A 27,892-nucleotide genomic window follows, 5' to 3' on the forward strand; every position below is an offset into this window, starting at 1 on the left:
TCTTGATCATAATTGCTGGGGGGATTCCCCCCATGCTGGTCACCCATCAGCCTCATTTAGCGTACACGTCACTGTCTCGCCCTTGGGAACCCTCTGGGTCACACGTGGGCGGGCAGGCCCGCCTGCTATCCCTGGCTGTGCTCACAGAGGCCTGCGGAGGGGGGGTAGGGGTAGGTGGGCGGGGCCCGAGACCCCCACCTGTCCGGGCCTGGGAGCGGCCAGCGCGGCGCACAGGGATGAGGAGAACTGGGTGAGTGATGAACGGCAAGCGAAGGAACGACTGCTGCCCTGGGCAGCGCAAGTCCCATCCCTTTGCAGGACCCCTCACATCACCCCTATCTGCAGAGGACAGATGCTCCCATAGCACCCCCACCCGGAGGGGACAGGTGTTCCCACCTCCTCCCTACCTGGAGCTCCAGGACCCCAGCCTGTCTGCGGACCGCGGCCAGCAGCCAGGCGGCCGCTGTCCAGCGGGGCAGGAGGTAACGCAGTGCGCCTGCGCGGGCGCACCGCACTCGCCGCTCCCCCCTTCGTGGGCTCTCGTGAGCCCCTAAGGCGCGCGCATGCGCCGTGCGCGCCGCCGCGTCGCCCCCGTGCGCCTGCGCCGCGCGCGCGCAAGCGCACTGGCCGCTGCCCGCGGGCCCGGCCAGCGCCTGCGCGGTGGCGCGGGGTGGGGGGCGCGGAGTGGAGGAGGCGGAGGAGGCGGCGGCGAGAAGATGGCGACTTCGAACAATCCGCGGAAATTCAGCGAGAAGATCGCGCTGCACAACCAGAAGCAGGCGGAGGAGACGGCGGCCTTCGAGGAGGTCATGAAGGATCTGAGCCTGACGCGGGCCGCGCGGGTACGGGCTGCGCGCGGCCCCGGGGCGGGACGGGGCGAGCGCGCGCGGCGGGGGCGCGCGGCGGGGGCGGGGCGCGCGCGCGCCAGGACAGGTGTCTCCACCGCCTGCACGCGCGCAGGGGCCCCCCTCGACCGTACCTGGCGGGGCAGGTGCCGGCGTCGTCCGTTCGCCGAGTGTGAGACAGGTGCTCCGCGGCGGCTGGCAGGTGTCCGCATGCAGGGCGCGTGCGGGAGAGGGGCACCGGGAAGGGACTGGGGGCACAGGTGCCCGCATCACCTGTACCCGAAGGAGACGGGGCAGTGCGCCAGGTGCCAGCTCCCCGGCAGCCAAAGGAGACAGGACCGCTGGGGAGACCGGGTTACCTGTCAGCCACCGTGAGCCGGTCCGGATACCGCGGTGCCACTGGGATGTGCATGACACCTGTTACCGGACAGGAGCCCCTGAGCATCCTCTCTGGAAGGACAGGCCCCTTCAAGGGTTGCCAGTAGGAGGGAGGCCACTGTGAGTGAGGTGGAGAACAGTTCATGCAGCGAGGGGAGAGGTGGCCGTGTCATGGACAGGTGTCCCATGTCACAGACAGGGAGAGGGGGCAGGTACCCGTGTCACACATGGAGAGGGACAGGTGCGCATGTCATTGACAGGGAGAGGGAACAGGGACCCGTGTCACGGACAGGGAGAGGGGCAGGTGCCTGTGTCATGGACAGGGAGGGGTGACAGGTGCTCGTGTCACGGACAGGGAGTGGGGACAGGTGTCCATGTCACAAACAGGGAGAGGGACAGGTGCTCATGTCACAGACAGGGAGAGGGGACAGGTATCTGTGTCATACGGAGAGGGACAGGTGCCCGTGTCATGGGCAGGGAGAAGGAACAGGGACCCGTGTCACAGACAGGGAGAGGGACAGGTGCCTGTGTCGTGGATAGGAAGAGGGGACAGGTGTCTGTGTCACAGACAGGGAGAGGGACAGGTGCCCGAATCACGGACAGGGAGAGGGGACCGTTTCTATGTCTTTGGTGCTGTGAGGGATGACAGACCTGTGTCATTTTTCCCCCATCAGAGTCCGGAGGTGCCCACATTGCTGCCCGATGCCCACACAGACCCTCTGTGCCAGCTGTCGGGTGTGCCAGGATGCGGGAGCACTACCCCTGCCTGCCTCCCGTCCCCTGCAACCCTGGACAGGCAGCTGCTGGCTCAGTGCTGGGGTGCCGGGGTGCTCACACACTCCCTTACCTTGGCGTGCTGGCCCTGGCTGCCTCCTGGCCCAGCTCTGATGCCAGCTCCACATCTGGGCCTCCTGATCTCTTGGTCCCTAGCAGGTTCCCAGGTCTTGTATTGTCACCATCCTTGCTGTGGGCACAGCAGCCAGTTGGGTGGCACCAGGTGGCACCTCCCCAGGGCTGGGTTGTCCATGTGCCCTCTTGCTGCCCAGGCTCCCGTCTCCAGGACTTGGGGATGGGCCTGGATGCTGGCATCAGGCGACCCAGAGTGCACCCCTGCAGAGAGGGGTTGGGCGTGTTTCTCTGGGCCCCCAAACCCCTCTCAGCATCCGCATTTCTCTGTGTTGTTGGCCTGTTCCCATGGTGTGGCAGAGGTGGCTGTTACGTGAATGAGCAGGGAGCAAAGGAATGATCGGAGGAGGCTTGAGTGCATGTGGAGAAAGGAACGAGGGAAAGAACGAGGGAAGCATTGAATGAGTGCACGAGTGGTGTGAACAAATGAACGAATGAATAAGTGATTAAATGAAGGACCGAGAGTGAGTGAATGAATGGTGAGTGAGTAAATCAGTGAACAAATGAGTGAATGAGTAAGCGAGTGACTGAATGACAATGAATGAATGAATGAATGAATGAATGAGTGAAGGACTGAGTGAATGAATGAATGATTGCAGGAGTGAATGAGTGAAGGACTGGAGCTAATGGACAGGTGAATGGTGACTGACTGCATGCGTGAGAGACGGAGAGTTGGAGTGTGTGTAGATCAGGGGATTAGGGGGTGCCATGGGCAGGCTGTGTGTGCTATGGGGGGCAGCAGGCAGTGCTGTGGCCCTGCTGCTGGGGGTCCCGTGGCCGGCTTGTTGTCACCATCACCTGTGTGCACGCAGGGACCTCGGGGCTGCAGAGCTGGTCCCTGAGCCCCTCTTACCAAGAGAGGTGTGTCCCCTAAAACTGGTTCCATAGTCGGGGGTCTCAGACATCCTCTGGGAACACACTTCAAAGAACCCCCTGGCTTGCTTCCAGAACATTCCAGGGGTCCCATTGTCTGGGTGTCACCCTCAGGGTGCTGGGGAGCGTCCCCCAACCAGGGCTGGGTTTCGAGTTTGCACGTGTGTGCCTGCTACCCTTGGTCTGCCCTGCTGTATATGCACGTACATGCATATGTGTTCATTTACACATACATACATGTATTTCTGTGTGCATACATGTACACATGTATGTTGTATACAGGTGTCAGTGTACATGTTCATGCATGTAGTGCATGCACATGTCTGTGTCATGTGTATATGAGGCCCTTTGGGGCAGCAGACTGCCCCTTGGATGCTGACACGGGTGCCGGGCACTGCCCAGTGCTGGCCACCGTGGGCAGGGTCTGCAGAACCCTTGCGAGTGACAGGCTAGGGCCTGTGAGGGCAGCATGGGGGTTACCTGAGCACCCCCCCCTCGTGCCGACTCTCCAGGCTGCTGTGCCGATAGGTGGGGTGCATGTCCCAGGCCCTGGGTGTCCCTCCCATACTCTGGGCTGGGAAGAATCTCTGCCACTGCAGTTGGGGTATTGGTGGGACCCTGAGTCCAGAGGGGGGTACGAAGCCACAAGCCAAGGTGTCCCTAGACACAAGAGTTGGGGCACCCCTGGAGCCCTGGGGTGTGACCCTAGGGTGAGTCACCACGCTGGAACTCAGGGCCCCTGCAGATGGGGACACTGAGGCACAGACGGGACCCATCTGGGGGTCTTCAGGGGTGTGCTGGCTTTGGGAGGGCTTCCGCAGAGCCCCTGGAAGGGGCAGGGCGCTCCCTGTGGGCCCTGCTGGCAGGAGCGGATGCTCCCTCCTCACCGCTGTGGAGTGAGCGTCTGCCTCAGACTCGAGGAGCTGTGCTTGGCTTGACGTCTGTGGGAAGTCTGGAAGGTTCTAGAAGGACGTGCAGTTCTGGGAGGGCAGGCCACGACCCCTCACGGGCGCCCAGCTGCAGAGCTGGGTGTGGAGCTGCTTTGGTGGCCCCACACGTGCTTTTACTCGGGGCCACCTATCCAGGGTCTGGCAGGGTCACTGGCCACCCTGGTGTCCTGCAGCACCGAGTAGGCAGTCGGGGGGACAAAGGTGTGCTCCAGAGTGGGCAAGCGTGCGGAGTTGCCAGGAAGCGCTGGGCGCGGCCCAGGATGCTGCGTGTCAATATTTACCCTCTGACAGCAGCCCGGGCACGGGGCAGGGGCCCCCACTTCCTCCTGGGGTGCCACCTGGCCGGCACCTGGACTCTTCTCCGTCTGTGGACACAGGCCTGGGGGTCCCTAAGGACAGCAACAGGGCAGCAGGGGTGCATCTGGGGGAGCAGACCTGCCCCTCTCCTTATGCCTGTCCCAGTGGGGAGCCGTCTCAGGAAACGACTGTGGGAGAAAGTTCGGGCTCCGTGTCCTCACATGCACCTAGGGGCCAGCCCTGGGCGTGAGCTATGCGGGGTGCTTGCTCTTGGGAGGAGTCGTGGTGCTACGCCAGCTGGGGGGTCTGGGGGTGCTTGGGGAAGCTTTGGGGCTGGGGCACCCCCACCTGCACTACAGCCAGCTGCTCCTGTGGCTTCCATCTGGGTGGAGATAGGGGGGCTGCCCATCCCCCCACTGGGCCAGGATTTCCCCCTTGCCGTGGGCCTGGCACCAGATCTTGGCCCTCTTAACTGGAATCTTTCCCAGGACCACCCATGGCTGTTTCCCATGCTTGCCCCCACCACCAGGGCTGGGCTGAGGGTGGTCCCCCCTTCCTGCCATGCTGGGCTGTTGAATGTTGGCTTGGGGCCACACCTGATGATGCTCAGGCTGACTCCTGACTGCGCTCAGGGGACCATGGCAGGATCTGGGGACTGAGCCTAGGTCGGCGGCGTGCCAGACCAGTGCCTCCCCACTGTACACTACCTGCTTCTGAGCAGATTCCCCCAGCCCCGCTTCTGTGTACTCCTGGGGTCTGAGAGATGAAACTCTACCCCTGCTGCCCTGCGAGTGGGGGGCTGGCATTTCCCAGGGTGGAGTCTTCAGATTAGGATGCTATTGTGCAATCAAAGGGACCCCACACCCTCCTGGCGGCCCTCTGCTGTGTCACCCCCATATTCATCCTATTTATTTGTGGTGTAAGGAAGTTTGAGGGCAGGGGTGGGAGGTCTTGGTGCTTTGGGGTTCTGTCCCTGTGGATTCCTGACACTTGAGGCTGTATTTTTCCAACTCTGGGAAACTGGCATTTCCATTCATGGACAGTGGCAGGGGCTGTGTTGTCAACTGGGGGTCCTTCCCATTCTTCCTTAGGTGGGCAGAAGACTCTGGCCAAGGATCCAGCACCATGCCCATTGCCCACCTGTGAGAAGTGCTGTCTGGCAGTATCCACACACAGTGGCCCTGTAGTCTGGTCACCCCCGGGGTGCTGGCTGCAGAGAGACAAGTGTGTAGGGCAAGCCAGGAGCACTGCCTGCAGGAGGAGCCCCTGCCTAGGACTGCAGTGATAGCCAACTAGAGCACAGAGGCTGGAGGGTCAATTTGGGATCAGGAAACTGGTGCCAGGTGACTGAGGGTGGGGTGATGAGAGGGTCTGTCAGACACCCCCTCTCCACAACAGAGGGTGGATGCAGTCCAGTGGGGTGTGGGCCCGCAGAAGTGGGACCAGCTGTCGCTTTAGGAGGCACCTGAGAAGACCAGGCATGGGGGCGGGGCAGGGCGTGGTCAGAGAACAGTGGGCCTGGACATGGGTGTGGTCGGGGAACAGTGGTCAGAAACCGAGGGCGAGGCATAGTGGTCAGTAAAGCAAGATGGGGCATGAACAGAGCTGGAGTGGGACTTGGACATGGTCCAGATCACAGATGGCATGGGTATGGTAGGGAAGCAGGGGCGGGGCGTGGGCTTGGTTGGGGTGTGGGCGTGGTCAGGAGTGGGTGGGGTGTGGGCTTTGTGTGGTAATGAGCAGGAATGTGGGCGTGGCTGGGGAGGGGCGTGGGCGTGGTTGAGCAGGGATAGTGGGCCTGATTGGGGAGGGGGTGGGGATGTGTGCATGGTTGGGGGTGGTTATGTGGGCGGGGTTGGAATGGGGCGGGTATGGGCAGGCTTGGGGGGCGGGGATGTGGGTGTGGTTGGGAAAACAGGGCTGTGGGCATGATGGGGCAAGGGGGTGGATGTGGGTGGGGTTGGGGAGCGGGGTGGGGGTTGGGTATGGGCGGGGTTGAGGCGGGGCAAGGGTGTGGAATAGTGGTGCTGGGTGGGTGAAGGGGGCACAGGTTGCTGCTATGTCACCTCCTCCTAAGAGCTGTGCGTGTGATGGCCTGAATGTGGGGTCCACGAGGAATCCTGGCAGGAGGGGCACAGGCACCCTCTCCTCGGATCCTCTGTTCCACCTCTACTTTCCGCCCTGTGGATATACATGCTGACATGCTGGGGTGGGGCGGCATGGGGCCTGTGGGGCGGCTCCCAGGGGAGTTTGTGTCCAGCTGGATGGCGCCCTCTGGGGACATGAACAGCAGGCGCAGCTGCACCCTCTGAATGTCTGAATGGGAGGCGCAGAGGGGTGTCAGGTTGGGGACGGGGAGAGGAGGGGCCCATGGAGTCCGTGGGCCGCCTTGTGCTCTGACTGGAGGGTTCCCCCCGATGATGGGGTGCGCTGGCCAGACCTCCCAGACCACAGCGGCCCAGTTCCATTAGCCGCTGCTGTGGCCTGAACAAGCCTATCATCGGGCCTTTGTCTTATCTCCAGGTGCAGCGCCCCAGGCGCGGCCCAGGAACCCTGCAGCACCTGCCCGGGCACCCAGAGTGGAGGGTTGCAGATGCCTCAGGACCCTCATCAGGAGGTCCCCTAGGGGCTTGCTTGTCCCTGCTGGGTGAGCGCTGAAGGTGGTAGCTCCCAGGGCATGTGCCAGGGTGTTCCAGAAGAGAGCAGCCAGCACCTATGCGCTGCAGGCCAAGGCAGAAGGAGGCTGTTGTGAGCCTGTTGGAGCGTTTGGGCGCCCCCCCAAGTCAACTCATTGTGTCATGGGTTCTGGAGGCCCAGGGGTCCTGGGGTCCTGGTTGGGGCCCCTGCCTCCCCCAGTCCCGTGGGCCCCAAGGAAACCCATTCCCAGCTGAGGCCAGGCTCGTATTGGGCTCAGGGCAGGGAACTCACAGTGGTCCCCAAGCTGAACACCATGTGGACCTTGGTCATTTCAGGGACCCCCTTCTTGTGCTGTTGTGGGGGGACTGTGGGCAGGTCACTGTGATGCAGGGTGCATGGAGCGCCTGATCCACACCGTGGCCCATTTGGGCCTGTATGGAGCTCCCCTGCAGAGCCCTGGTCCCCAGGCGGGGCTGGCCGGGCCCAACTCTTGCCCGTCAGGCTGCCGGATGTGGGCTGGAGGGTCAGGGAGCACCGGCTGTGCAGCTCCCCTTGGGACCTGCTGACATGGGGTCACCTGGATGTGCCCCCGATTTCTGTGTTGACATGAGGAGTACCCTGACTTGGGGACACAGCTGGGGTGGGGCAGCATGTGGGTGGTTTGGCCCAGACCCATGCCCACCCAGAATCAGCAGCATAGTTGCTAGTGGGGTACTGGTAGATGCTGGCGCCTCACTGATGCAAGGTGAGCCCCAGGGAAGAGGAGGCCAAGTGGTGTGTGACAAAGATGCAGGGGGAACTGGGAAGAGGGGCTGGGTCTCCCCCATCTTCATCTGTTCTTTTTTTGTTTTTATTGTTTTGGGTTTTGTTGTTGTTTTATTGGGACTGGAGCAATAACAGCTGGTAGGACATTCGCCTTGCACGCGGCCGACCTGGGTTCGATTCCTCAGTCCATTTTGGAGAGCCCAGCAAACTTCCGAGAGTATCCCGCCCTCATGGCAGAATCTGGCAAGCTCCCCGTGGCGTATTCAATATTCCAAAAGCAGTAACAAGTCTGACAATGGAGACGTTACTGGTGCCCGCTCGAGTAAATTGATGAGCAGTGCTACAGTTGTTTTGGGGCCACACCTGGTGGTGCTCAGAGCTGACTTCTGGCTCAGGAACCACTTCTGGCAGGGCTTGGGGGACCCTATGGGATGCCAGGGATTGAATCCGGATCACCCGTATGCAAAGCCAAGCACCCTCCCTGCTGTACTATGGTTCTAGCTCCTCCACCCATCTTCATCTGCAAGTGATAGTTGGTGCCTAGACTCCTCCCAGGAACCCAGAAAGATGGCACCTATAGGCCTTTCACCCCCTTTCCAGATAAACTCACAGTCCTGGGGACCCAGGGTGGCCTGAGGCACCCCAGCAAATGGGCAGAATGGAGTGACAGGGGCAGCCATGTCCTCGGGGCACCAGATGGGAGCCCTCAACACTCTCCTCTCCCAGGGCCCATGTCTGTCGTCCCAGACAGCAGGAAAGGGCACCAACCGTACTGGTGGGTGCCAGACTCAGAGCAGAGTGTTCATTTCTCCTGCACCCACAAACTGAAACAGTCGAGGGCTGAGGCAGAGACACCCCAGCTGCCCCAGCACAGTTCCCCAAGGTGTGGGACAGGGACCCCAGACCCTGGAGCTATTTCACACCTTTTCTTTGCTCCAAAGAGAAGCCCACCAATGTGCTCAGCAGCGCCTGTGTGGCCCCCCAGTTCCAGAATATCTCAGCCCTGCCTGGCGGCTGTGTCAGGGTCAGCTGTGCAGGCCCCATAAGGGGGCTCGCATATGTCTGGATGGGACCCCAGTGAATGAATGCAGGCCCCCTAGTGTCCCAGACACTCGCCAGCTGCCTCCCCGCTCGTCCGGAGCGTAAATACAGAGCCAGCTACACAAACAGGACCCGGAATGCTTTAATCAGCCGGCTCGCCGCCGGGCGCCCACTCCTGGGTGGCGGCGGCACAGATGTCTGTGGGGGGGGCGTGTGGAGGGTCCCGGGGTCTCAGCACAGCTGGCTCATGGGAGCCTCGCTCCCTTGCCCACTGCCAGGCTCCGCCCTGGAGGGTCCGGTGATCCCGGCCAAGACAGGGAGAAGGGAGGAGATGGAAGCCCTAGAGGGGTGTGTGTGACAGGAGTGGGTCTGGGCAGTCTCCCCACAAAACCCCAACTTCCTGTGGGTGCATGCTGGGCCCTCCTGCCTTGAGTCTCCCCACCCCCCAAGTCCCTTTTCCAGAACCTTCCATGGGTTCTTACTCCTGTCTGGGGTGGGATGCTGCTCCAGGCATGCTCTCGGGGAAGCTGACCGAGCCTGGGTCAGGGGGTTCACCTCACGGCATGGGGTGCTTTGGGGTGGCCGGGGGGGTGAGGCCTCATCCAAGCACCGAGTGCACTGGCACCCAAGGCAGACAGTGCCCCCTCAGCTGCCGCTGTGCCCTTCCTTGCAGCTCCAGCTTCAGAAGACCCAGTACCTGCAGCTGGGTCCCAGCCGCGGCCAGTACTACGGCGGCTCGTTGCCCAACGTCAACCAGATTGGAAGCGGTGCCGCCGACCTGCCCTTTCAGGTGAGCTGGGGCCGCCTCCTGGACAGAGACCCCCCAGGCGGGGGTCGGGGTGCTGGCTGCAGAGCTGGCACCTCAGCTGCGGAGACCGAGCTCAGACCGCCCTGCTCGGATAGGCAGGCCCGGGGAGGCCCCGCCCACCTTGCCTCGCCCTCTGGGGCAGGCCTGAACACCCCGCCCTGGCTCACGGTCCCCCAACATGGCCAGTCTCTGCTACTGACGACCAGGGAGCCCTGACACTAATCCGGTGGCGTCTACCTCTGGGCTCCCCACTCCAGCCCCCTTTTCTCAAGGTCCCCCAAGTCCCTCTCCCCTCCGGGACAGCGTCCATGCACCCACCTCCAGCTTCGCCCTGCCGGACCCTCGCGAGTCCCCTGGGCCCCCAAGGCAGGGGGCGTCTCAGTGTCCGTCTTTGATTTTCAGCCTGGCGGATTTCTGGGGGACGCCCTGGCAGCGGCTCCAGTTTCTCTGGTAATCGAGCCCCCGGGCTGCTGCCGCGGCTCCGTAATGTGCTTGGCACAGGCTGCCTCCCCCACGGCCGCCGGGACAACAGGCAGGGATGGGCGCCTCTGCGGAGACAGAGGGGCAGCCTCAGGCCCTGGGCATGCGCCCGACACTGCATGACCCATGCCTGTGGCGCGTGTGCTCACCGAGCCCGCACCCACCTGGCCGCCTATTCCTCACAGCGGAGCTGCCTCCGTTCTGCTGCCCCCACCCTGGGTGCGGAGACAGGGCAGGACTCCGGCTGCTGGCACCCTGCCCGGGGACGGCGACAGCCTCGCCCTGGGGCGCCTTCTGGAGGGAAGCGGCCGCTGCCCGGAGAGGACAGAAGGGCCCTTCAAGGGCCAGATGGCCGGCGGGGGGCGGGGTCCAGAGCTGGCGCCAGGCTCAGAGCTCAGTACCGAGCGCGCTGCGCGAGCTGGAAGGACACGTGTCTAGCGTGCAGGCGCCCCAGCCGCCTGCGCGTAGCTCTGGTAGATGGGGAGCTGGAGGGGGGCAAGGGCCGCGACCCCCAAGGGACTAGGCCAGAAGCCCCACTGGGGATGACGTAGGTGGGGACAGGAGGGTGGACGCCCACCAGCACCTAGTGAGGGCGAGGGGGGCCAGCTGCCTGCACCCCTGGCACCCTGGCCTACCCGCCGGCTCGAGCTTCCGCCGCTCTGCCTGGCCCGCGCATGCCCGCCGTGCTGCACGCCTGCCGCCCACTGGCGCCTAGGAGCCCCTGGGTGCCCCTCCCCCCACTGCTGCGCCTATGCAGGGCAGCCGGACAGACACAAGGTGTGTCTGCCTGGCGTGGATAACCACCATCCGGGTGTCTCTCCCGCCCTACCCCCGCCAGACCCCGTTCCAGTCCTCAGGCCTGGACACCAGCCGTACCACCCGGCACCACGGGCTGGTGGATAGAGTATACCGGGAGCGCGGCCGGCTCGGCTCCCCACACCGCAGGCCTCTGTCCGTGGACAAGCACGGAAGACAAATATCCTTTCATGGGACCCTCTTGGCCACTGTTTGTGGCCGAGTCTCTGCCCGGGCTGGGTGCTGGCTTCCAGCCCTTGGATAGCATCAGGGTCTGCTGGGAGGGCTTCCTGGAGGCAGTGGCGCCACACTTGGCCAAGCAAAGGATGTAGAGAGGGCTGCTGAAACAGGTGCCCGTGGTGAAGGTGGGGGAAGGCAAAATTTGATCAGAATGTGGGGCCCCTCCCCCTGGAATCTGAATGAGGTCCCTCGGGGAAGATGTGAGTAGGGGACGGGGGCTTGAGGGGGTAGGCCAGGCTGGAAAACGGTTTCCTGACCTTTGAGCCCACCCTGCCCAGTTAAGTCAGGACTGAGGACCCTTCGAGGGGTGTGCACAGCCCACACCTGCCTGCAGCCCTTGACTCTGGCGCACACTGACAGCTGTCCCTATGGCACTGTGTACCTGTCACCTCCTGCCGACACCAGCTGGAGAAGGTCAGCACCCAGTGAGCCCCTGCGGGACTCGGGCCAGCATTCCAGCCTCACCAGGCTGCTTGAAGCAGGGGGCGGGGGTGGGGGTGGGTGGGTGCCCTTTTACTCCTGAGGATTCGGCCCATGCCTGGGGATGGGGACATCAAGACCCTGCAGAGAGGCCAGGGTGATAGCACAGCAGGTAGGGCGTTTGCTTTGCACGCGGCCAACCCAGGTTTGATTCCCAGCATCCCATAGGGTCTCCTGAGCACCACCAGGGGTAATTCCCGAGTGCAGAGCTAGGAGTAACCCCTGAGCTTCACTGAGTGTGACCCACAAAGAAAAAAAAAAAGAACCCTCCGGAGGGCAGGACCCCGGTGCTCACCCTGTGTGGGCGCCCTGCCTCTTGCCATGTCCCCGGAGGCGGAGGTCGCCCTCTAGCTCCACCACACCTTGCAGCTGTCCCGTGGGCGACTGGAGCCTTCTTGTTACCCTGCGAGTATCCCGACACCTACCCCCAGCCTGTAGCAGAGCCTCAAGAGACCCTGGGGGTGGCTTTCTGGCATGGGGAGGGGCTGACCCCGGGGCCCCTCCTGTCCCCCAGGACCAATTCAGACTCGGCCCTGCACCAGAGCACGATGACGCCCACGCAGCCAGAGCCCTTCACCGGGGGCTCCCAGGACGCACACCAGAAGAGAGGTATGCCCCCCGCCCCCCGCCCACCACACTGAGGGTCCAAGTTTCCAGCTCCTGGACTCAGGAAGGACGACTGTGGTTGGGGCCAGGAGAGGGCGAGACCTTTGGATGTGGCACTCCTTAGTGGGGTTTTGAGGGATGCCTGGGTGTTTCCGAGGCAAAGCCCCTCAACTTTGGTCATGGACTCAGGTCGGCCCGTAAGTGGTCAAGCAGAAGGGGTGCAGGTTTGTGAGCCCTTGAGCCTCAGCCCCGCGGGCCCGCTGTTGAGCGCAGCAGGGCCCAGCCTTTTTCCAGCATCGGCTGCCCAGAGCCCACCTGTGGGCCCGCCCCTCGTGCCCAGGGACCAGCGCGGGTCGGCAGGTCGTGCTGTGCCTACCTGAGCTGGCTCTACTAATTCCAGGGCATAAAGAGTGCCAGGGCAAGCCAGTGAAGGGACAGCAGGGAGGGTGCTCGCCTCGCACACCGCTCACTGGGTTCCGTCCTGGGCATCCCACGGGGTCCCCTGAGCAGAGCCAGGAGGAAGCCCTGAGCGTCTCTGGGCGGGCAGGGGCAGGGTTGCAGGGCCCCCCCGCGGGCCCCCCGGCTCTAGAATCCCTTCTCTGCCTGGCACCCAGTGTTACTGCTGACCGTCCCCGGGATGGAGGAGACGGCGGCGGATTCGGACAAGAGCCTTTCCAAACAGGCGTGGGACGGCAAGAAGGTACGGGCTGCGGGGCTGGCCTGCCGCGCGCCCCTCCGCCCCCGGGGAGCCTCTCGCACCGGAAACCCCGCCAGCAAAGGGAGCACGCGTCGGACATGGGGCAGGGAGGCCATGGCACAGCCCAGCCTGGCACTGGCCTGACGGGACCGTGCCCGGGACCCTGTGCCCCGCGTGCACAGCTGCATGCTGCCCCGGGGGCTGGCGGGCGCCACGACAGCACCGACACCCCGAAGCGGTAAGAGGCGGGGCCAGGGGCGCAGGCCCGATGCCGGGTAGCTCAGTGGATGGCACTAGGGCCACCCCCACCCCCACACACACACTCAGGGTGGACCCCGACCCCGGCAGCGCGTGCGCCTCGGTGCCACCTGTGCGCCAGCCCCTCCTCCTGTCTCTCAGGCAGGGGCCCGGCCCAAGTCCTGCGAGGTCCCCGGAATCAAGTAAGTGGGCGGCCCCCGTGTGCTTGTTGGGGCTCAGGCAACCCTCCCCATCCCGGGCGCCCCGACTGCTGCCCCCAGCTCACCGGCGCCCTCTGTTCCCACCAGCATCTTCCCATCGGCTGAGCAGGAGAACACCGGCACCCTGACGCCTGCCCCCTACAACACGGGGGGCTCCCTGCCCGACCTGACCAACATCCACTTCCCCTCGCCCCTGCCCACCCCACTGGACCCCGAGGAGCCCAGTTTCCCGGCGCTCAGCAGCTCCGGCAGCACCGGCAACCTGGCGGCCACCCTGACGCACCTGGGCATCGGCGGCGCCCAGGGTAGGGCAGGCCTCGTGTACCCCCTATGCTGTGGCCTCCGGCGCCATCACCCCAGTTCCTCCAGGACCAGCGCTGTCCCCTAGAAGGGCCCCCAAGTCAGGACTGTCCTCACTGGGCCCCCAGGGCCAGACCCCGCATTCTGCTGCCCTGCCCTTGTTCTGTGCAGCCATCTGGGTGTGGCTGGGAGCAGTTTGGGGGGTTGTTGCCCACACCCCTGGCTCAGCTCCTGGCAAAGAGCCAGCGGCGGCAGCTGAGGAGCAGACTGTGCCCCCACACACACCGTGCCCAGCCAGCGCCCACCCCACAGGTGTGGCTTTCCTGGGCTCAGATGCCAGCACCACCCCCCCACTCTCCAGTCCAGTCCTTAGAATCCCTCAGCACGCCCTGCCACACAGGGGAGCATGTTGGGCCGAGTGGGGGGCTTTGGACTTAGGAACACAGGCCTGGGGACTGCCATCTCCCCTTTGCCCCCCCCCGGCTGTGAGCAGTGCTGTGTGCACTCAACACGGGGTGATGGGACGGGGGGTCTGTGTGGCCTGAGAAGGAGCCCCCCTCCATCTGGCCCTCAACCAGTCGGCCCTGCTTCCTTCCCTGGGGCGTCTGGGTCAGGGGCTGCCTCCCAGAACACTTGGGGGGCACTGTAGAACAGGTGTGAATGACAGGCGCCCCCCTCACAGGGCTTGGCACCCCCAGCAACTCACCGCAGCACGGCCCAGCTGGGGTCACCCCGCTGTCCCTGAGTGCCGAGGTTCGGCGGCCACCAGCCCAGCCCGTGTCTCCCAGCCTATCCCCGCTGTCGCCCATCACACAGGTGCGCAGGGGTGGGGGGAGTGCAGCACCCCCGCATGCTCCTGTGTTCCCTAAGAGGTCTTTTGCGGGGGCTTCACCACAGGCTGCCTCGTCTGCAGAGGTGGGGGGTTGGCACATGGCACAAGTCTTTGCTTGCCGCGGGGTTCGCGTGACCAGGGCCCCCCTCCCCTTGTGAGGAGGTGTCCATCCTGCCCACCATGCCCAGGAGCTCCTAGTAACACTGACCAACCGAGCTTCTTGATGTGCATGTCCAGCACTGGGGTCCCACTGCCTCTTCTGGGGCAAGGCTCTGAACCCCACCTCCCATTTCTGGGAGCTTCCAGGGGGAGTGCCCCGTGAGATGCCCCCAGCCCCTTCACCTCTCCCACCATCTCAGTGCACCCTCCCCCTCCCCCCCACTGCCGCAGCCTTCCCCAGCCCCTGCGTCCAGAAGCTGCAGCTAATGGCAGGGTTTGCCCGCCTACCCCGACATCGCTCACGGGTGCCCTTTCCCTGCCGCCCACCCCTGCCCCGCAGGCCGTGGCCAGGGACGCGCTGAGCCTGGAGCAGCGGCTGCCCTACACCTTCTTCGCCCAGGCGGGCTCCCCGCCACCGCCGCAGCCGCAGCCACCGCCACCCACAGCACAGCCACCACCGCCCCCACCGCCGCCCCCTCCGCCCCCACCCCAGGTGCCCGGCGCGGCACCCCCGGGTGGCCCCCTGATGCCCAGCGCCAGCCTGACTCGGGGCCCGCCGCTGCCCCCACTCGTGGTCACAGTCCCGCCCTCTCTCCCCCAGTCCTCCCCAGAGAACCCTGGCCAGCCGCCGCTGGGCATCGACCTCGCCTCGGTAAGCCCGGCCCGTGGGTGCGGGTTGGGGGTCTCATCCTCAGCGATTTGCAGACCGTTGCGGGAGACCCTGCCTGAAGGGCTGCCAGGGCCCCGGAGGGGTGGGGGACGCGAGGCTCTGCAGACGCAGTGAGTGGGCGGGCAGGGTGTCGAACTGGGCTTTGGACCCCAAACTCTGCCTGGGGTTTGATCCCGGCACGGTGTCCACCAGATGGTGGACTCCAGGTTCCCAGGGGTCAGAAATGGCACCAGGCCCGCCTATGGGGGCATTACCGCTCTCGCAGGACCCAGCCCCTGCCGTGCCCCACCGCCTCCACCTCTGGTCAGGGCCAGGATGCCGCAGCACCCTGAGGGGTTGGTGCCCTTCAATGACAGTAACAAGTTTCAGGGCATCGGGAAGAGCAGAAGGCGGCACGGCCTGCGGGTCACTGTCTTTTCCCTGTGTGTGTGGTGGTGAGTCAGTGCCCTTGTGCGTCGGTGCGTGAGTCCATGCCCGTGTGCATCGGTGCGTGCGCCTGCTGCATCTCTGCATGTGTGCAGTGCCCGCGTGTGTCCATGCAGTGAGTGCGTGTGTGGGTACGTGCCTCTGCTCTGCTAGCACTCTGAGACGATATGGAGCGACACCAGTACCCCCACTCCCCCTAGGGCTCGATCCCCCAGGATCGCCTGCCAGGGGACCAGTGAGCCAGTCCTAAGCGTTTGTCTCCGCAGGCGCCCGCTCTGCAGCAGTACCGCACGAACGCCGGCTCCCCAGCCAACCAGTCCCCCACCTCGCCCGTCTCCAATCAAGGCTTCTCCCCCGGGAGCTCCCCGCAAGTAAGGACATGCCCCCCCCCCGCGCCGACCCCATTTTCCCACTCTACCCCACGAAGGACGTGCCTGGTGTCATGCCTTCTCACCAGCACAGCCATCCTGGCCGGCCGTGCCTTCCCCTCTGGCCTGGAACCCCTGCCCAGGTGCGGTGAGGTGATAAGCACCTGTCCCCCGCACCAGACACAGCCACCAGACCTGTATCTGAACCTCCTCACAGCTACATACGGCCTTATTCCTTAACAATCTCTCTGGCTGGGGGGAGCCAGTCCAGAACCTTCCACCAGCACCTGCCGCAGACGCCGGGGCACTCACCATCCCTGGGACCCTCCACCCCCAGACCGGAATCCTAATCCTGGCCACAAAGACACGGGTCCCCATTCCCAAAGGGCCTCGGGCGCCAGCCCCTCACCTGCACCCTACCCTGGGGTGAGGGTGCGGGCCTCCAGTTCTCCCCCAGAGGCTGAGGTCTGGGCCACGGGGCCAGTGGGGGTCAGGGGGTCCCAGCCGGTGGAAAGGGGCCGGGGACGCGTCCCCACTATGCCTTCAGGCCACCTCTGCCTGCAGCACACCTCGGCGCTGGCTGGCGTGTTCGCTGATGCCTACTACGAACAGCAGCTGGCGGCCCGGCAAGCCAACGCCCTGTCCCACCAGGTGAGGACGCCCCCTCCCCCACCCCCCTCCTCCCTGCCCCAGGGCCACCGGGCCCTGACACATGCGCTCCGCAGCTGGAGCAGTTCAACATGGTGGAGAGCGCCATGGGCCCCAGCGGCCTGTACGGCGCCAGCCCGGCCCTCAGCTACTCGCAGGCGGCAATGATGGGGCTGGCGGGCAGCCACGGGAACCTGCCCGATGCCCCGCAGCTCGGCTACCCGGGTCCCGGCGGAATTCCCAACATCATCCTCACAGGTGAGCCCCCCACGCCCCCCCCACAGCCTCAGAGGCTGTTCTGAGACTGCAGCGGCTCCCCAGCCCCCCCACTGTATCTCCCCATCTTGGGGTCCTGGGTGTGGTGGACCCCCGGGTGCGGGTAGAAGCCAGGGGCACACCCAGGAATCCGGGCTGAGAACGGGGCAGCAGAGTAGGCGCCCCCCTGAACAGCATCCCGTGTCTCCACCCGCCCAGTGACTGGCGAGTCCCCGCCCAGCCCGTCCAAAGAACTGGGCAGTTCGCTGGCAGGGCTGGGAGACGTGGGCTTTGAGGCCGATAGCCACTTCCCACTGGACGAGCTCAAGATCGACCCCCTGACCCTGGATGGACTGCACATGCTCAATGACCCCGACATGGTCCTGGCCGATCCGGCCACCGAGGACACCTTCCGGATGGACCGGCTGTGAGCACAGCCCCGTGCCCTGCGCTCCCGCACCGCCGGGCGGCTCCGCCCCACACCGCACTGCACAGGCTGTGCCTGTGCCCCCGCGCTTGCCTTGCCGTCCCCGCGGACCCTCCCCGGGACCCTCCCCGCGCCAGGCCCCGACGGCCGCAGGCCTGGGGGGACAACCACCGACTGTTGCCAGCCGTCACTGCCGTCCCCGCCCAGCGCCCCATCCACGCCATGTGGGGCCCAGGCCCGTGCAGGGGAGCATCTGGGTGTGTTGGAGGTTCCTGGCGGGGGAGGGGGTGGGGGTGACGACTTGCTGCCCCCACCTTGTTTCTGTTCTGTGCGCCCAGGAATGATTTCAGGAATGGGGGAAGTGTGCCAGGGCCATCTCATCGTGGTGTTCCGTTTGTCTCGGGTTCGTGACTACACTGTGGGGGGGTCGAAAGGGGGAGGGGCGCTGCGCCCCAACCGTCCTCCTGCCTGTCAGCATGTTGTGACCCAAACCCCCCCACCCCCGCGCACATTCTGAAGCAAACTGGAAATTTCTGGACCCCGCGGGTCTACGGGTGGGGGCCAGGTCAGGCCAGCCAGGATGAAACTGCAACTGTTTGCGGGGGTCTCCCAAGACCCCGCCCCGCCAGGCCCCTTCCCCAGGCACACGGACCGAGGAGACCAGGGTGGGGGCTGTGAGGGAGTTCTCCTTGTCCCCGACCCCTGCTGTGTCGGGACAGGAAGCCCCATTGCTGTTTCTGGGGGGGTCCCTGCCACACCTCCCCTGGGGAGGACCCCAGCACTTGGCCAGGCTGTTGGCCCCCCGGCATGAGGACACCCCTCCTTGGCTGAGCCACCCCCCCACCGTCTGGGTGGGGGTGCTGAGCTGGCCAGCAGGGGGCTGGGGGAGCCCCATTTTGTTTTTTAAAGAACTACATGTACATAGAAGAGTTTGATTACATTAGACTTGTATGTAGACCTTTTTTTAAAAATGGCCTTAATAAAAAGACGAGCAACCTTCCTGCGCTAAGTGAGCCCTGGCTGCAGACCCCCGCCCCAGCCCCGCTGCGCAGGGGGGAGGCTGCCAGGCGGGGGGCAGGCAGGACACAGCCAGAGGCCACCGCAGCCCGTTCCCGGGCCAGCCTGTGCAACTTTTCAATGTTTTCCACTAAACACTTTTGAATTTCCAAGACTTTCTTTGACCAGAGCACCCGGAGGACTTGTGAAATACTGTGATTTCAGGGTGAGCCGTGCCGTGAGGGGGGCTGGAGCCTCCCACCATGTACATAGATGCGCCACCACCTGCATCCCACTCCCTCCCTCGCTGGATCGCTTGGGGGCCCCGTGCCCCCTTCAGTCAGTGCTGCCCATCCCATCCCCACCGGGTCCCACAGCCTGCCACACCTTGGCCAGGGAGCAGGGACCACCCAGAGGCATTGTTTGCCTCAGTTTACCTCTGTGCTCTTCATCCCGAGGGTGGAGTCAGGGCCACAGCCTGTGCCCTAAGATCAGGCTGGCGTGGGAAGGGGCAGAGGGGGATCCCATCTCACCCGGGCAGTGGCCCCGAGGGACACTCAGGCCAACTTCTCTCCCATGTGCTCTCCGGAACACCCTGCCCAAGACACCCCAGTTTCCCTGCAGAAAGCTCAGGGGGCATGTTGACCCCTTTGCAGAATTTGGGGTCCCCCAGCCGGCAGCATGCAGAAACTGGCCGGACCCCCTCTGGGTATGCATGCGTGCCAGGAGGGGCCTTTCCTGGGGGTGATGCCGCCCCACCCCTCGACGTGGCCCTCAGGGCTACCTGAGATGACCCCTCCACAGCACCCCTGCCTGCTGCCTCCCCTCAAACTTCCCTCTGCTCCTCCCTGCCAGCACTTGCTGGAGGGTCTCCGGGTCTGGGCTGCCTCGTCATGCCTGATTCTTGGAGGCAGCCCAAGGCGCCCCGGGGTGCAGCACAGCCAGGGCCACTGTCCATCTGTTCGTATGTCCACCCGGGCTGTGTCTGGGACAGAGTGGCCTGTCCTGCACTCAGGAAGATGGAAATGGACTTGAGGGAGGCTGGTTGTAGCCCCCTTGTCCAGGGCCTGTGGGGACTCGGAAGCCCCCACCGTGGACTGCTGCAAAGCCAAACCTTCCTCCAAGCCCGGCTCCCAGCTGCACTTGGCGTTTCCAAAGGAAGCACCATGCCCCCACCCCGAGACGGGCTGGACCTGTATTGGAGGCCTTGCCAGGGACCCCCAGCCCCCACCACCATCTGTGCTGGGTCTCGTGGAATGCCAGTGGAGACCTGGGCCAGGGTGGTGACCAGCAGAGCTGGTGGGGGCTGGCCTAGGGAGAGGGGGCAGCTGGTCTGTTTCTGTCTCCATCTTCCTGGGGTGTCTTGTGTGACGAGTTTCCTGGCACATGCCTGAGCTGACTATTGGCTTTGGCTGTCCCCATCTGCAGGGCTCCTAGCCTGGGCCACAGCAGGGCCACAAGCTGCACTCCCCCAGGAAGGCGGGAGAGAGCCCCCTGGAGGCTGAGGTGGTACCTGCAGCCCAGCCCAGCCCCAGACGCCAGGGAAAGGCGTGGCTTGGGAGTTGCCCCTTGTTCTCAGGATTCTGGTCCTGGAATTTGGGGGCAATCGGTGCCCAACGCCGCCTGTCACTTCTGACCTCTTTCCCCTGGGAGTCCTGGCCGTGCCCCTCCCTCCGCCAACACGCGACGCTGCGGGGTTAGAAGCCTCAGCAGCGAGAAGGGCCACTGACATATGCAAATGCGCCTCGGCCCAGCCCGCCCCGCCCCAGCATGTACACGCGCTGTGGATGGCCCGCGGCCTTGCGTGCGGGTCACCGCGGCGGGCGGGGTGGGCAGCTCAGGGCCCCTTTGGCCGGGCCCTGCCCGTCCTCTCTGACCTGGACGCTTTTTTCTTTGTACCTTTGCACCCTTTGTATTGAAATGTAATAAAAACCCGATGTTTTTGTCTCCGCCTCCTCCTTTATTCCCACCCGCCACCGACCCAGAGTGGCACCTGGTCAGTGAGGGGGATGCCAGAGGAGCACCCCTGTGGCGGCCTCCCGGAGTGCACACGTGCACTCAGACCGGTGAGTGCCTCTCAGCCCTCTTGGAGATGCCGGTGAGGACCAGGCCCGGAACCCTAGCCTTAGGGAACAGCAGAGCTGAATCTCCTTCAGGCTGGAGGCCGCGCCAGTGAGGAGGGGGCCGTGCAGGCCCGCCCATCGGCCACAGGGAGTACAGAGATTGGCCCAGCCTCCGCAGGCAAGGAGTCAGTGAAAGCCCCGCTGGAAAAACTTTATTTTGCCCCCTTCTGCCCCCTGAGCCGGCCACTCCTTGGGCTGGGTGCCCGGCCTTCAGGAGGCATCCGTCCTGGTCCTAGGCCCGCAGCCGCTGCTGCTGGTTTTCATAATCCTCCGGGATGGTGTCTGCAGAGAGAGGTGGTGGTGACAAGCAGGAATGGGACAGGGTTGAAGGGAATGGGGAGGGTGAATGGGAGGGGCCAGTGGTGGGGGGTGGACAGGGCCATGGTGGGGGCGGAGCAAGGGGGAGTGGGCGGGGCAAAGATGGGGCAGAGCCAGTGGATACATGGAAGGGGCGGGACCAGTGGGTATGTGGGAGGGGCAGTGGCGAGGGGCGGAGCCCCCAGGAAGGGGGCAGGGCTGGCTGGTGAGCAGAAGGGCCAGGAGGAGCCCCCTTCCTCACCATTGCAGCGGTAGCGCAGGTTAGCCCAGATGATATTCTCTTGGGAGAAGCAGAAGACCCCCAGGCGGCCGCCCCTCATGGTCGTGTCCAGGACCACGTTGCTGTCTGCCACCAGCTCTGGGCCCTCATAGAACCTTACCCTGCAAGGAAGGGGCTCTCCCTGAGACCTGCCCTGGAACAAGGCCCCTTCCCTCCCGGCCCGGCCCACACTCAGCAGGTGCTAAGCAGAGTGACCGAGCCCAACGTCAAGTGGGGAAATTTCCCCATCCACATAGGATCCCCAACGCCCCCAGGGTCAGACTGAGGTTAATACTAAAGCACATCCCACCCACCGCCCCGTTCTAAGGTAAGGAGACCAGGCAGGCACTGCCCCATGCCCTCAATGCCCTGGAAAGAGACAGGCCCACCTGATGTAGCCCACTTGGGGCCGGTGCTGCAGGAACCAGCGGTAGGAAGTCTTATCCTTCCAGCCCACATTGCGAGGATCCTTCCACAGCAGCCGAACCTGGGACCCCGTGTCCCCCGTATGCCACAACGCATTCCGGAGGTGCTCCCCGGGGCCTGTGGATGACTTCACAGCCTGCCTCAGCCAGGGACAAGGGGAACGGTCAGAGACCATATGGGTCACTGGGACCCCGGGAGCCCTGTGCAACAGAACAGGCGGGGGTGGAGTGGGGGAGGGGCGGGCAGTGTAGAGGTCTGCAGGCTCATCAAAGCCTGAGGTTCCCTGGACAGATCTAGAGACACGAGGGTTTCAACCCCATACCCCGGGGGGCTGCAGAAGGTTGCAGAGCTCAGGGCCAGTTTAGGGCTCTGAGGTTTGGGGAAAGAAAAATGAGATAATCTGGGGGTGATTTTAAAGGCATGGGGATGTAGAGGGGAGAGCTAGGGGTCCACAAGGTACTTCAGGCTTTGCACGCGTGGTCCTCAGGTTCGATCCAGGGCACTACATGATTCTCCATCAATGCCAGGAATGATGCCTGAGCATGGCCAGTTGTAAGCTTCCAAACAAAGCACTCCGGGGAGGCTGGAGCGATAGCACAGCGGGTAGGGTTTGCCTTGTTTGCCTTGCACGCGGCTGACCTGGGTTTGATTCCCAGCATCCCATATGGTCCCCCGAGCACCACCAGGAGTAATTCCTGAGTGCAGAGCCAGGAGTGACCCCTGAGCATTGCTGGGTGTGACCCAAAAGGCAAAAAAAAAAAAAAGCACTCCAGGGTGGGGTGCAGGGAGGGGACTGCTGCGAGGGGACTGCTGCTGGGTGATGCTGGCAGGACTATAAGAGCTTTGGGAAGGTGGAAAGGTTTGGGCCTCAGGAGCACACGGGGCCAGGAGGGGGCTTAGCTGAGACACCTTGAGCTGGATGCCTGGTTCGGCCACAGCACGAAACGGGCTGGCCTGCCAGTAGGTCTGCTCCATCTGCTTCCACATGACCACGTAGAAGCTGGAGCTGTCCTGGTAGCCAAAGATAAAGCCTGCGTAGTCGTCGTCCGTGGCTGTGTTCACGTGAAACGTGCCTTCAAAGTCCACGCCATTGAAGGCCGTGTAGCCTGCAAAGGGAAAGATGTGAGCCACAGCCCACATCAGTCCAAACCCCAAGGGCATAGAGCCACCCCATCCAGACACAAGCAATGTGCCCAGACCCCCACCCCCAGTAATTTGGGGCTCCATCAGGTCAGTGAACCCAGACCCAACCTGGACAGCAGCTGCGCACCCCCAAGCCCGCTGGCCCCACCCCTCCAGTGGCCCCGCCCCTCCATGGCCTCTCATGTGTGTGCCTCTCACCCACAGCCAGGCCTGGATCACTATTCATTGTCTGCACAATCTCCATGCCCTGAAGGAATCAAAGGGAGTTTGGCCTCAGAGCTGGGGAGATGGGTAACCTGGCTCCCCTCTGCCAGCTCACCCAGGCTCCCTCCACCTCCACCCTGGGCCACGCCCTGACCTGGTTCAACACCACCCAGTTGGGATCTATCTGTGCATCGCCTTCAGGGTCTAGCACGACTGTCTGGAAGGCCCTGAAGTCAGTGAGGGTGACCTCTGCGTTCTCAGGACACACGTCAATCTTGTCAACCACCTTATCGGCATCGAAGTCACCGTGACACGCGTCTCCCACACCATCTCCTGAGACGGATAATGCCAAAGACCCAGGGGTGATGAGATCAGGGCCAGGTGGGCTACAGCCCACCCTACATCCCAAGCCAGCCACGCCCACATTATGCCCACACCTCATCTACTCAGACCCTAGACCCATAGTCCAGCCTCCCCTGCAACCCCCCGCACCAAGCCAACCCCATCACTGGTTAAGTCCCCTGTATCAGACTCAGACCCCGCCATACCCAGATTATGCCCATACTAGGACCATGCCCACACAGAGACCACACCCACACTCTGCCCAGTTCCACCCCAGGTCAGCCAAAAGCACACCATAACCCTCACTGAACCCATCAGTCCACTTCCTTATTGGCCAAGCTTCACCCAAACCATCCATGCCCATCCCCCACTGGCTATTCCCACACCTCACCACCTGGGCCAGCACAGTCCCTGCCCCCTCTCACTATTTGAGTCCTCCTGGTTGGGGTTGGGCACCAAGCGGCAATTGTCGCTGATGTCTGGGATCCCATCATTGTCATCATCATCATCACAGGCATCGCCCTGGCCATCGTGGTCCGAGTCCTGCTGAGCGCTGTTCGGCACCGTGGGGCAGTTGTCCCTTGAGTCCTGGTGCCCATCTCCATCTCTAGTGGGGGGAACAGAACACAAGGTCACTTACGAGTCTGGCCGGGGGTGCTCAGCCAGGGCTCCTCATCCGTCCAGCATGGCCTTACTGGTCCTGATCGCTGTCACATGCATCGCCCACGAAGTCGTGGTCCACATCCCTCTGTGGAAAAGACGCAGGGTCCAGCCTCAGGCAGAGGAAGGACCAAGAGCCCCAGAGACCTCCCATTCCAGCTCAGGGGTGCCTGCCATTTCCTCCCCTGTGTTGGGACTTCCCCAGGGCCCTCGCCCAGCATAGCTCTGCCTGCCCTGACCTGGTCTGAGTTGCTCTTCTGGGGACAGTTGTCACACGCATCCCCTACACCATCACCGTCGCTGTCCTTCTGGTCTGAGTTGGGCACCGTGGGACAGTTGTCTGCCAAGTTTCGAATCCCTGCAGGATGCCAGAGCACAGGACAAGAGTCCAGGTTGACGTCAGCAGTCTGGAGACTTCATGGATGGATAAGTGGACACCAAGGGGGCTGGATCCTGCACGGTCTCCCCTGCCCTTCCCTTCCCTGGGACACACAGGGACACACACTCCCTGGGCCTCCACACCAAGAAGCAGCGAGGACATCTCCAGCCCGAAATCCAATTCTCCCAGTGCAGCCTCCAGCCCTGTTTTTCCTACCCACTGCCTTGCCCCACCTTGTGTCCAAGGGGCCCCCAGCACTTTCCTTACCCCACCCTCACCCCAGACTGAGCACAGCCTGGCCCCTCTCCCACGCTCACGATCGCCATCGATGTCATCATCACAGGCATCCCCTCGGCCGTCGCTGTCAGTGTCCTTCTGGTCATCGTTCTTCTGAGCCCGACAGTTGTCACATGCATCACCCCATTTGTCACCATCAGAATTGCGTTGGTCTGGGTTCCTCACCAATGGGCAATTGTCCTGGAAGACAGGGTAAAGGAAGGGAGAGGGTCAGGCCAGGAAGAGCAAAGGTCACTCCACAGACGAACCCCTTTCCAAAGTACCCCTTACCCCTTTGAGATCCAGAAAACAGGGTTCTCTGAGGCCACGCCTCCGCACACTCCACGCACTGGGAGACCACGACCCCGTGCAGAAGCGCCCTGGCTCTCACCTCCTCGTTGATGATCCCATCTCCGTCGGCATCAGGGTCGCAGGCGTCTCCGATGCCATCTCGATCTACGTCCTCCTGACCTGAGTTGGGCACCGTCATGCAATTGTCCTAGGGGCGACACGTGGGCACAAAGGGCTGGGGCCGGTGACCACGCCCACTCAGGGAGTCCCGCCCACCTCTGATCAGGCCCCACCCACTATGCCTATGACCCCGCCCATCCGGCATTGGAAACCTACCAGCCAGGCCCTAGGAGCCTGAGTTCCGCCCACCAGGCTCTATCCCCGCCCACCTGGACTGAGCCCCGCCCTCCAGGCCCAAGCTCCACCCACCTTGCGGCACTGCCGCTCAGAGCAGCGTAGCTTCTCATCCGGGAAACCGTCCAGATCAGTGTCTCGGCCGCAGAGAAGCCCGTTGCCTGCCCAGCCGACAGCGCACTGCCCAGGAGGTAGGGTGAGGATGAGTGGTGCTCCCGCTTGGCTGCACCCCGTGTCCCCAATCTGGCCAGGCCTCTCCCTCCCACACTCACCACGCATGATCGGGAGCCGTCACGCTCCAGGATGCAGTCGGCCTTCTCATGGCACTGGCTGGGCATGCCGTCGGGACAGAAGCGCTGCCCACGCCGATGGCAACCCGACTCCTGGTCACCCACAAAGCCAGGCTGGCACTGGCCGCACTGGAAGGAGCCCTGCGCCCGGGGCGAGGGGTGGTCAGTTCCGGCAGCGCCCCGTGGGCTCCCTAAGACCCCGCGCCTGCCTCCCACGCAGCCTTACTCGGGTGTTGAGGCACACGGAGTTGGGGACGCAGTTGTGCTGCCCCGTCTCACACTCGTTAATGTCTGTGCAGACCTGGGTGGGAAGGCACGGAGGTCATCGCAGGCAGCCCACTAGCCCTCTCCACCAGCCCGCTGCTGAGTGTCCCCCCTCCTGACCTCACCTGTTTGTTGGCCTTAGCGAAGGCCAGTCCCACGCCCTCGTGGGTGGCACCGCTGTACCCCGGTGGGCAAGGCTCGCAACGGAAGCCCGGGCTGGTATTGATGCAGCGCACGCGGGGAAAGCACGGGTGAGCGTTGCACTGGGGGCGGAAGGGCCAAAAGGGTGTGGAGCTGGCTATGGGGAGGGGTCAGACCTGACGCTGCCTGGACCCTGACTCGGCGGCGTCCAGGAGGAGAGAGAGGCTATTCCCGGGTTCCAGCGCACTGTCCGCTCGTGGGCGGGGCAGCATGGGTGAGAGGGCGGCCGTCTCCAGCCGACCGGGGCAGGGGACGGCGGGGCTTGCGTGCCGGGCGACGGCGGAGCCGCGGAAGTACATGGGGCGGGCACTCCGCGGGGATAGCAGTGTGACTGAGGAGGGGCCCGGCTAGCGGTGAAGGGGGTCGTTGTGGGGGATCACTCCGCGCCGTGGCAGAGTGGGGGGTGATAGCGTCAGAGGTTATGGAGGGAGTCGGTGGGAGAGGCACCGGGAGAGGTAAGGGGAGTGGTCGGGGAACGTGGTGCTGGACCCTGGGAAGGCCCTGTGGCCATGCTCCCGGGGCGGTAAGGGGGTGCTTCTGGAGAGCCCCCCCCAGTGGAGGAGGAGGTGGCAGGAAGGGTGGGGAGTGAGGGGGTGGGCGTTGGGGGGCGAACAGGCGGGCGCACCTCGTTGACATCAGCGCAGTGGGAGCCGTTGCCGGTGAAGCCCTCGGGGCAGGGGCCGCAGCGCGCGCCGCTGGCCGTCTGCGTGCAGACCACGCCAGGGAAGCAGTGGCCGGGCGCGCAGCCGGGCAGCGGGCGCACGCTCACCCCCGACGTCAGCGCGGGCTGCATCCCTGGGGGCCGGGCCGAGCCGGTCAGAGCCACGCCCCGGCCTGGGCGGGGCCCGCTTCTCCCCCACCCGCCCGCTTCTCCCCGCGTGTCCTCGCGCCTCCCGCGGGCTCCGCGCCCGGAGCCTCCGCTCCGTCCGCCCCCCGCCGCGCTCCGCATTGCCCGCGCTCACCGCACGCGTCGCACTCCATCACCGTGTTTTTCAGGAACGTGATTTCCTTGACCTACGGGGATTGGGGGTTCCGGGGAGCTGGTCAGCCGATTCCATCGCTCTCTTCCCTCTCCATCACCCCCTCAGGGCCCCCTTGCCTCCCACTCCGACCGCCTCCTGCGGAACTTTCTACCTTCTCTCTCCAGGACTCTCCTTTTCTTTCCTTTCCCACAAGCCGGTTCTGGGACGGACCCTTCCCCCGCCCCGCTTCCCTTGTGCCTCCTCCTAGACCCCTGAGCAGACCCTTTCCCTCACTCCCTATGCCTCTGGGCCTCTCCTCCCTCCCGCGCACTCCCCGGAGCCCCGCGCTTCCAGGACTCCCGTGCTCCCCAGGTCCCACGCACGCACCTGCTGCCGCAGCAGCTCCCGCACGTCCTGCAGCGCCGCGTTGGTCTCCTGCAGTTGTCGGAGCATCTGCGGGGCCAGGTCGGAACCTGTGTCGACAGAGGGCGCTAGCGGGGAGTTGGCTGGGGAGACCCCACAACCTCTGTGGCGCCCACCCTGTCCTATCGTCTGCGCCCTGTCCTGGCTGGGCCATCCTTCCGGGCGCGATCGCATCCCCCTTGCGGAGCCTCCTGCCTTTGGGGGTCGCGGCATGGCCGCCCCTTACCCAGCGGCATCTGGCCCTGGGCGAATGAGCCCCGAGCAGCCAGCGCGAGCAGGAGAACGCAGGCGGCGGCGAGACCCATGGCGGCGGTGGGCGGGTGGCTGCACAGGCGGGCGCTGTGTGCCGCCCACCAGGCCCGCGGGGCCTATTTATCCCCGCGGCGGGCGGCGCGCCGGCCCCGGGACGGCCCACCCCAGCCCTGCCCAGCCCTGCCACAAGGTAAACAGACTAAGCTGGTCTGGAGGTAGAGGCCCCACCCTGCAGCCACCAGGGACACAGAGGGGAAACTGAGTCACAGAGTCCTAGGCAGGGGGCGGGGCTAGACCCCCGGGGGGGGATTTTATTATATTTTATTTTGCACCTTGGGCCACACCTGGTGGTGCTGAGTGGGGGGACACATCCAGCCTCTTGCTCCCA

The 27,892-nt window shown here is 64.3% G+C and overlaps 2 protein-coding genes across 8 annotated transcripts; one reads left to right on the forward strand and one right to left on the reverse strand.

Annotated features, from left to right (window-relative positions):
- The first annotated feature begins 658 nt into the window (after positions 1-658).
- CRTC1 (CREB regulated transcription coactivator 1) lies at positions 659-20,284 on the forward strand. 5 transcript variants are annotated; one of them, XM_055129032.1, is made up of 16 exons: positions 660-842; positions 9,366-9,482; positions 9,903-9,950; positions 10,819-10,956; positions 11,368-11,429; positions 12,010-12,104; positions 12,716-12,801; positions 13,198-13,238; positions 13,344-13,561; positions 14,239-14,372; positions 14,888-15,040; positions 15,149-15,199; positions 15,910-16,014; positions 16,576-16,662; positions 16,737-16,917; positions 17,134-20,284. In XM_055129032.1, exons 1-16 carry the CDS (start codon positions 717-719, stop codon positions 17,343-17,345), a joined length of 1,854 nt encoding a protein of 617 aa, XP_054985007.1. In that variant the 5' UTR covers positions 660-716; the 3' UTR covers positions 17,346-20,284. The 5 variants fall into 5 exon arrangements, with proteins under 5 accessions (XP_054985008.1, XP_054985007.1, XP_054985005.1 ...); XM_055129033.1 differs by lacking the exon at positions 14,888-15,040 and having other exon boundaries at positions 659-842; XM_055129030.1 differs by having other exon boundaries at positions 14,888-15,199.
- Positions 20,285-20,597: 313 nt separating this feature from the next.
- COMP (cartilage oligomeric matrix protein) lies at positions 20,598-27,605 on the reverse strand. Of its 3 annotated transcripts, XM_004616836.2 has the most exons (19): positions 27,479-27,605; positions 27,217-27,302; positions 26,830-26,881; positions 26,493-26,662; positions 25,792-25,929; positions 25,629-25,703; positions 25,385-25,543; positions 25,188-25,292; positions 24,859-24,966; positions 24,509-24,668; positions 24,052-24,170; positions 23,848-23,900; positions 23,578-23,759; positions 22,965-23,143; positions 22,805-22,853; positions 22,373-22,569; positions 21,427-21,599; positions 21,020-21,159; positions 20,598-20,742 (listed from the first exon to the last, which is right to left on the reverse strand). In XM_004616836.2, the coding sequence occupies exons 1-19, from the start codon at positions 27,555-27,557 to the stop codon at positions 20,693-20,695; spliced, it is 2,274 nt and encodes a 757-aa protein (XP_004616893.2). In that variant the 5' UTR covers positions 27,558-27,605; the 3' UTR covers positions 20,598-20,692. The 3 variants fall into 3 exon arrangements, with proteins under 3 accessions (XP_004616893.2, XP_054982923.1, XP_054982924.1); XM_055126948.1 differs by lacking the exons at positions 27,217-27,302; positions 27,479-27,605 and adding an exon at positions 27,002-27,098; XM_055126949.1 differs by lacking the exons at positions 26,830-26,881; positions 27,217-27,302; positions 27,479-27,605 and having other exon boundaries at positions 25,792-25,882; positions 26,493-26,633.
- Between the last annotated feature and the right edge of the window lie 287 nt (positions 27,606-27,892).

This window comes from Sorex araneus, chromosome 2 (genome assembly GCF_027595985.1).
Source record: "Sorex araneus isolate mSorAra2 chromosome 2, mSorAra2.pri, whole genome shotgun sequence".
NCBI classification, from domain to species: Eukaryota; Metazoa; Chordata; class Mammalia; order Eulipotyphla; family Soricidae; genus Sorex; species Sorex araneus.

What these genes read in the sequence shown, in the direction of transcription:
- CRTC1 (XM_055129030.1), top strand. Translation starts at nt 717, where the DNA reads ATGGCGACTTCGAACAATCCGCGGAAATTCAGCGAGAAGATCGCGCTG. An exon ending in TGCGAGGTCCCCGGAATCAA is followed by an intron (nt 13,239 to 13,343) that starts GTAAGTGGGCGG and finishes TGTTCCCACCAG; the next exon opens with CATCTTCCCATCGGCTGAGC. An exon ending in GGGCATCGGCGGCGCCCAGG is followed by an intron (nt 13,562 to 14,238) that starts GTAGGGCAGGCC and finishes CCCCCCTCACAG; the next exon opens with GGCTTGGCACCCCCAGCAAC.
- COMP (XM_004616836.2), bottom strand. Translation starts at nt 27,557, where the DNA reads ATGGGTCTCGCCGCCGCCTGCGTTCTCCTGCTCGCGCTGGCTGCTCGG. An exon ending in GGGAGCTGCTGCGGCAGCAG is followed by an intron (nt 26,882 to 27,216) that starts GTGCGTGCGTGG and finishes CAATCCCCGTAG; the next exon opens with GTCAAGGAAATCACGTTCCT. An exon ending in CCGTGTGCCTCAACACCCGA is followed by an intron (nt 25,544 to 25,628) that starts GTAAGGCTGCGT and finishes CCCCGGGCGCAG; the next exon opens with GGCTCCTTCCAGTGCGGCCA.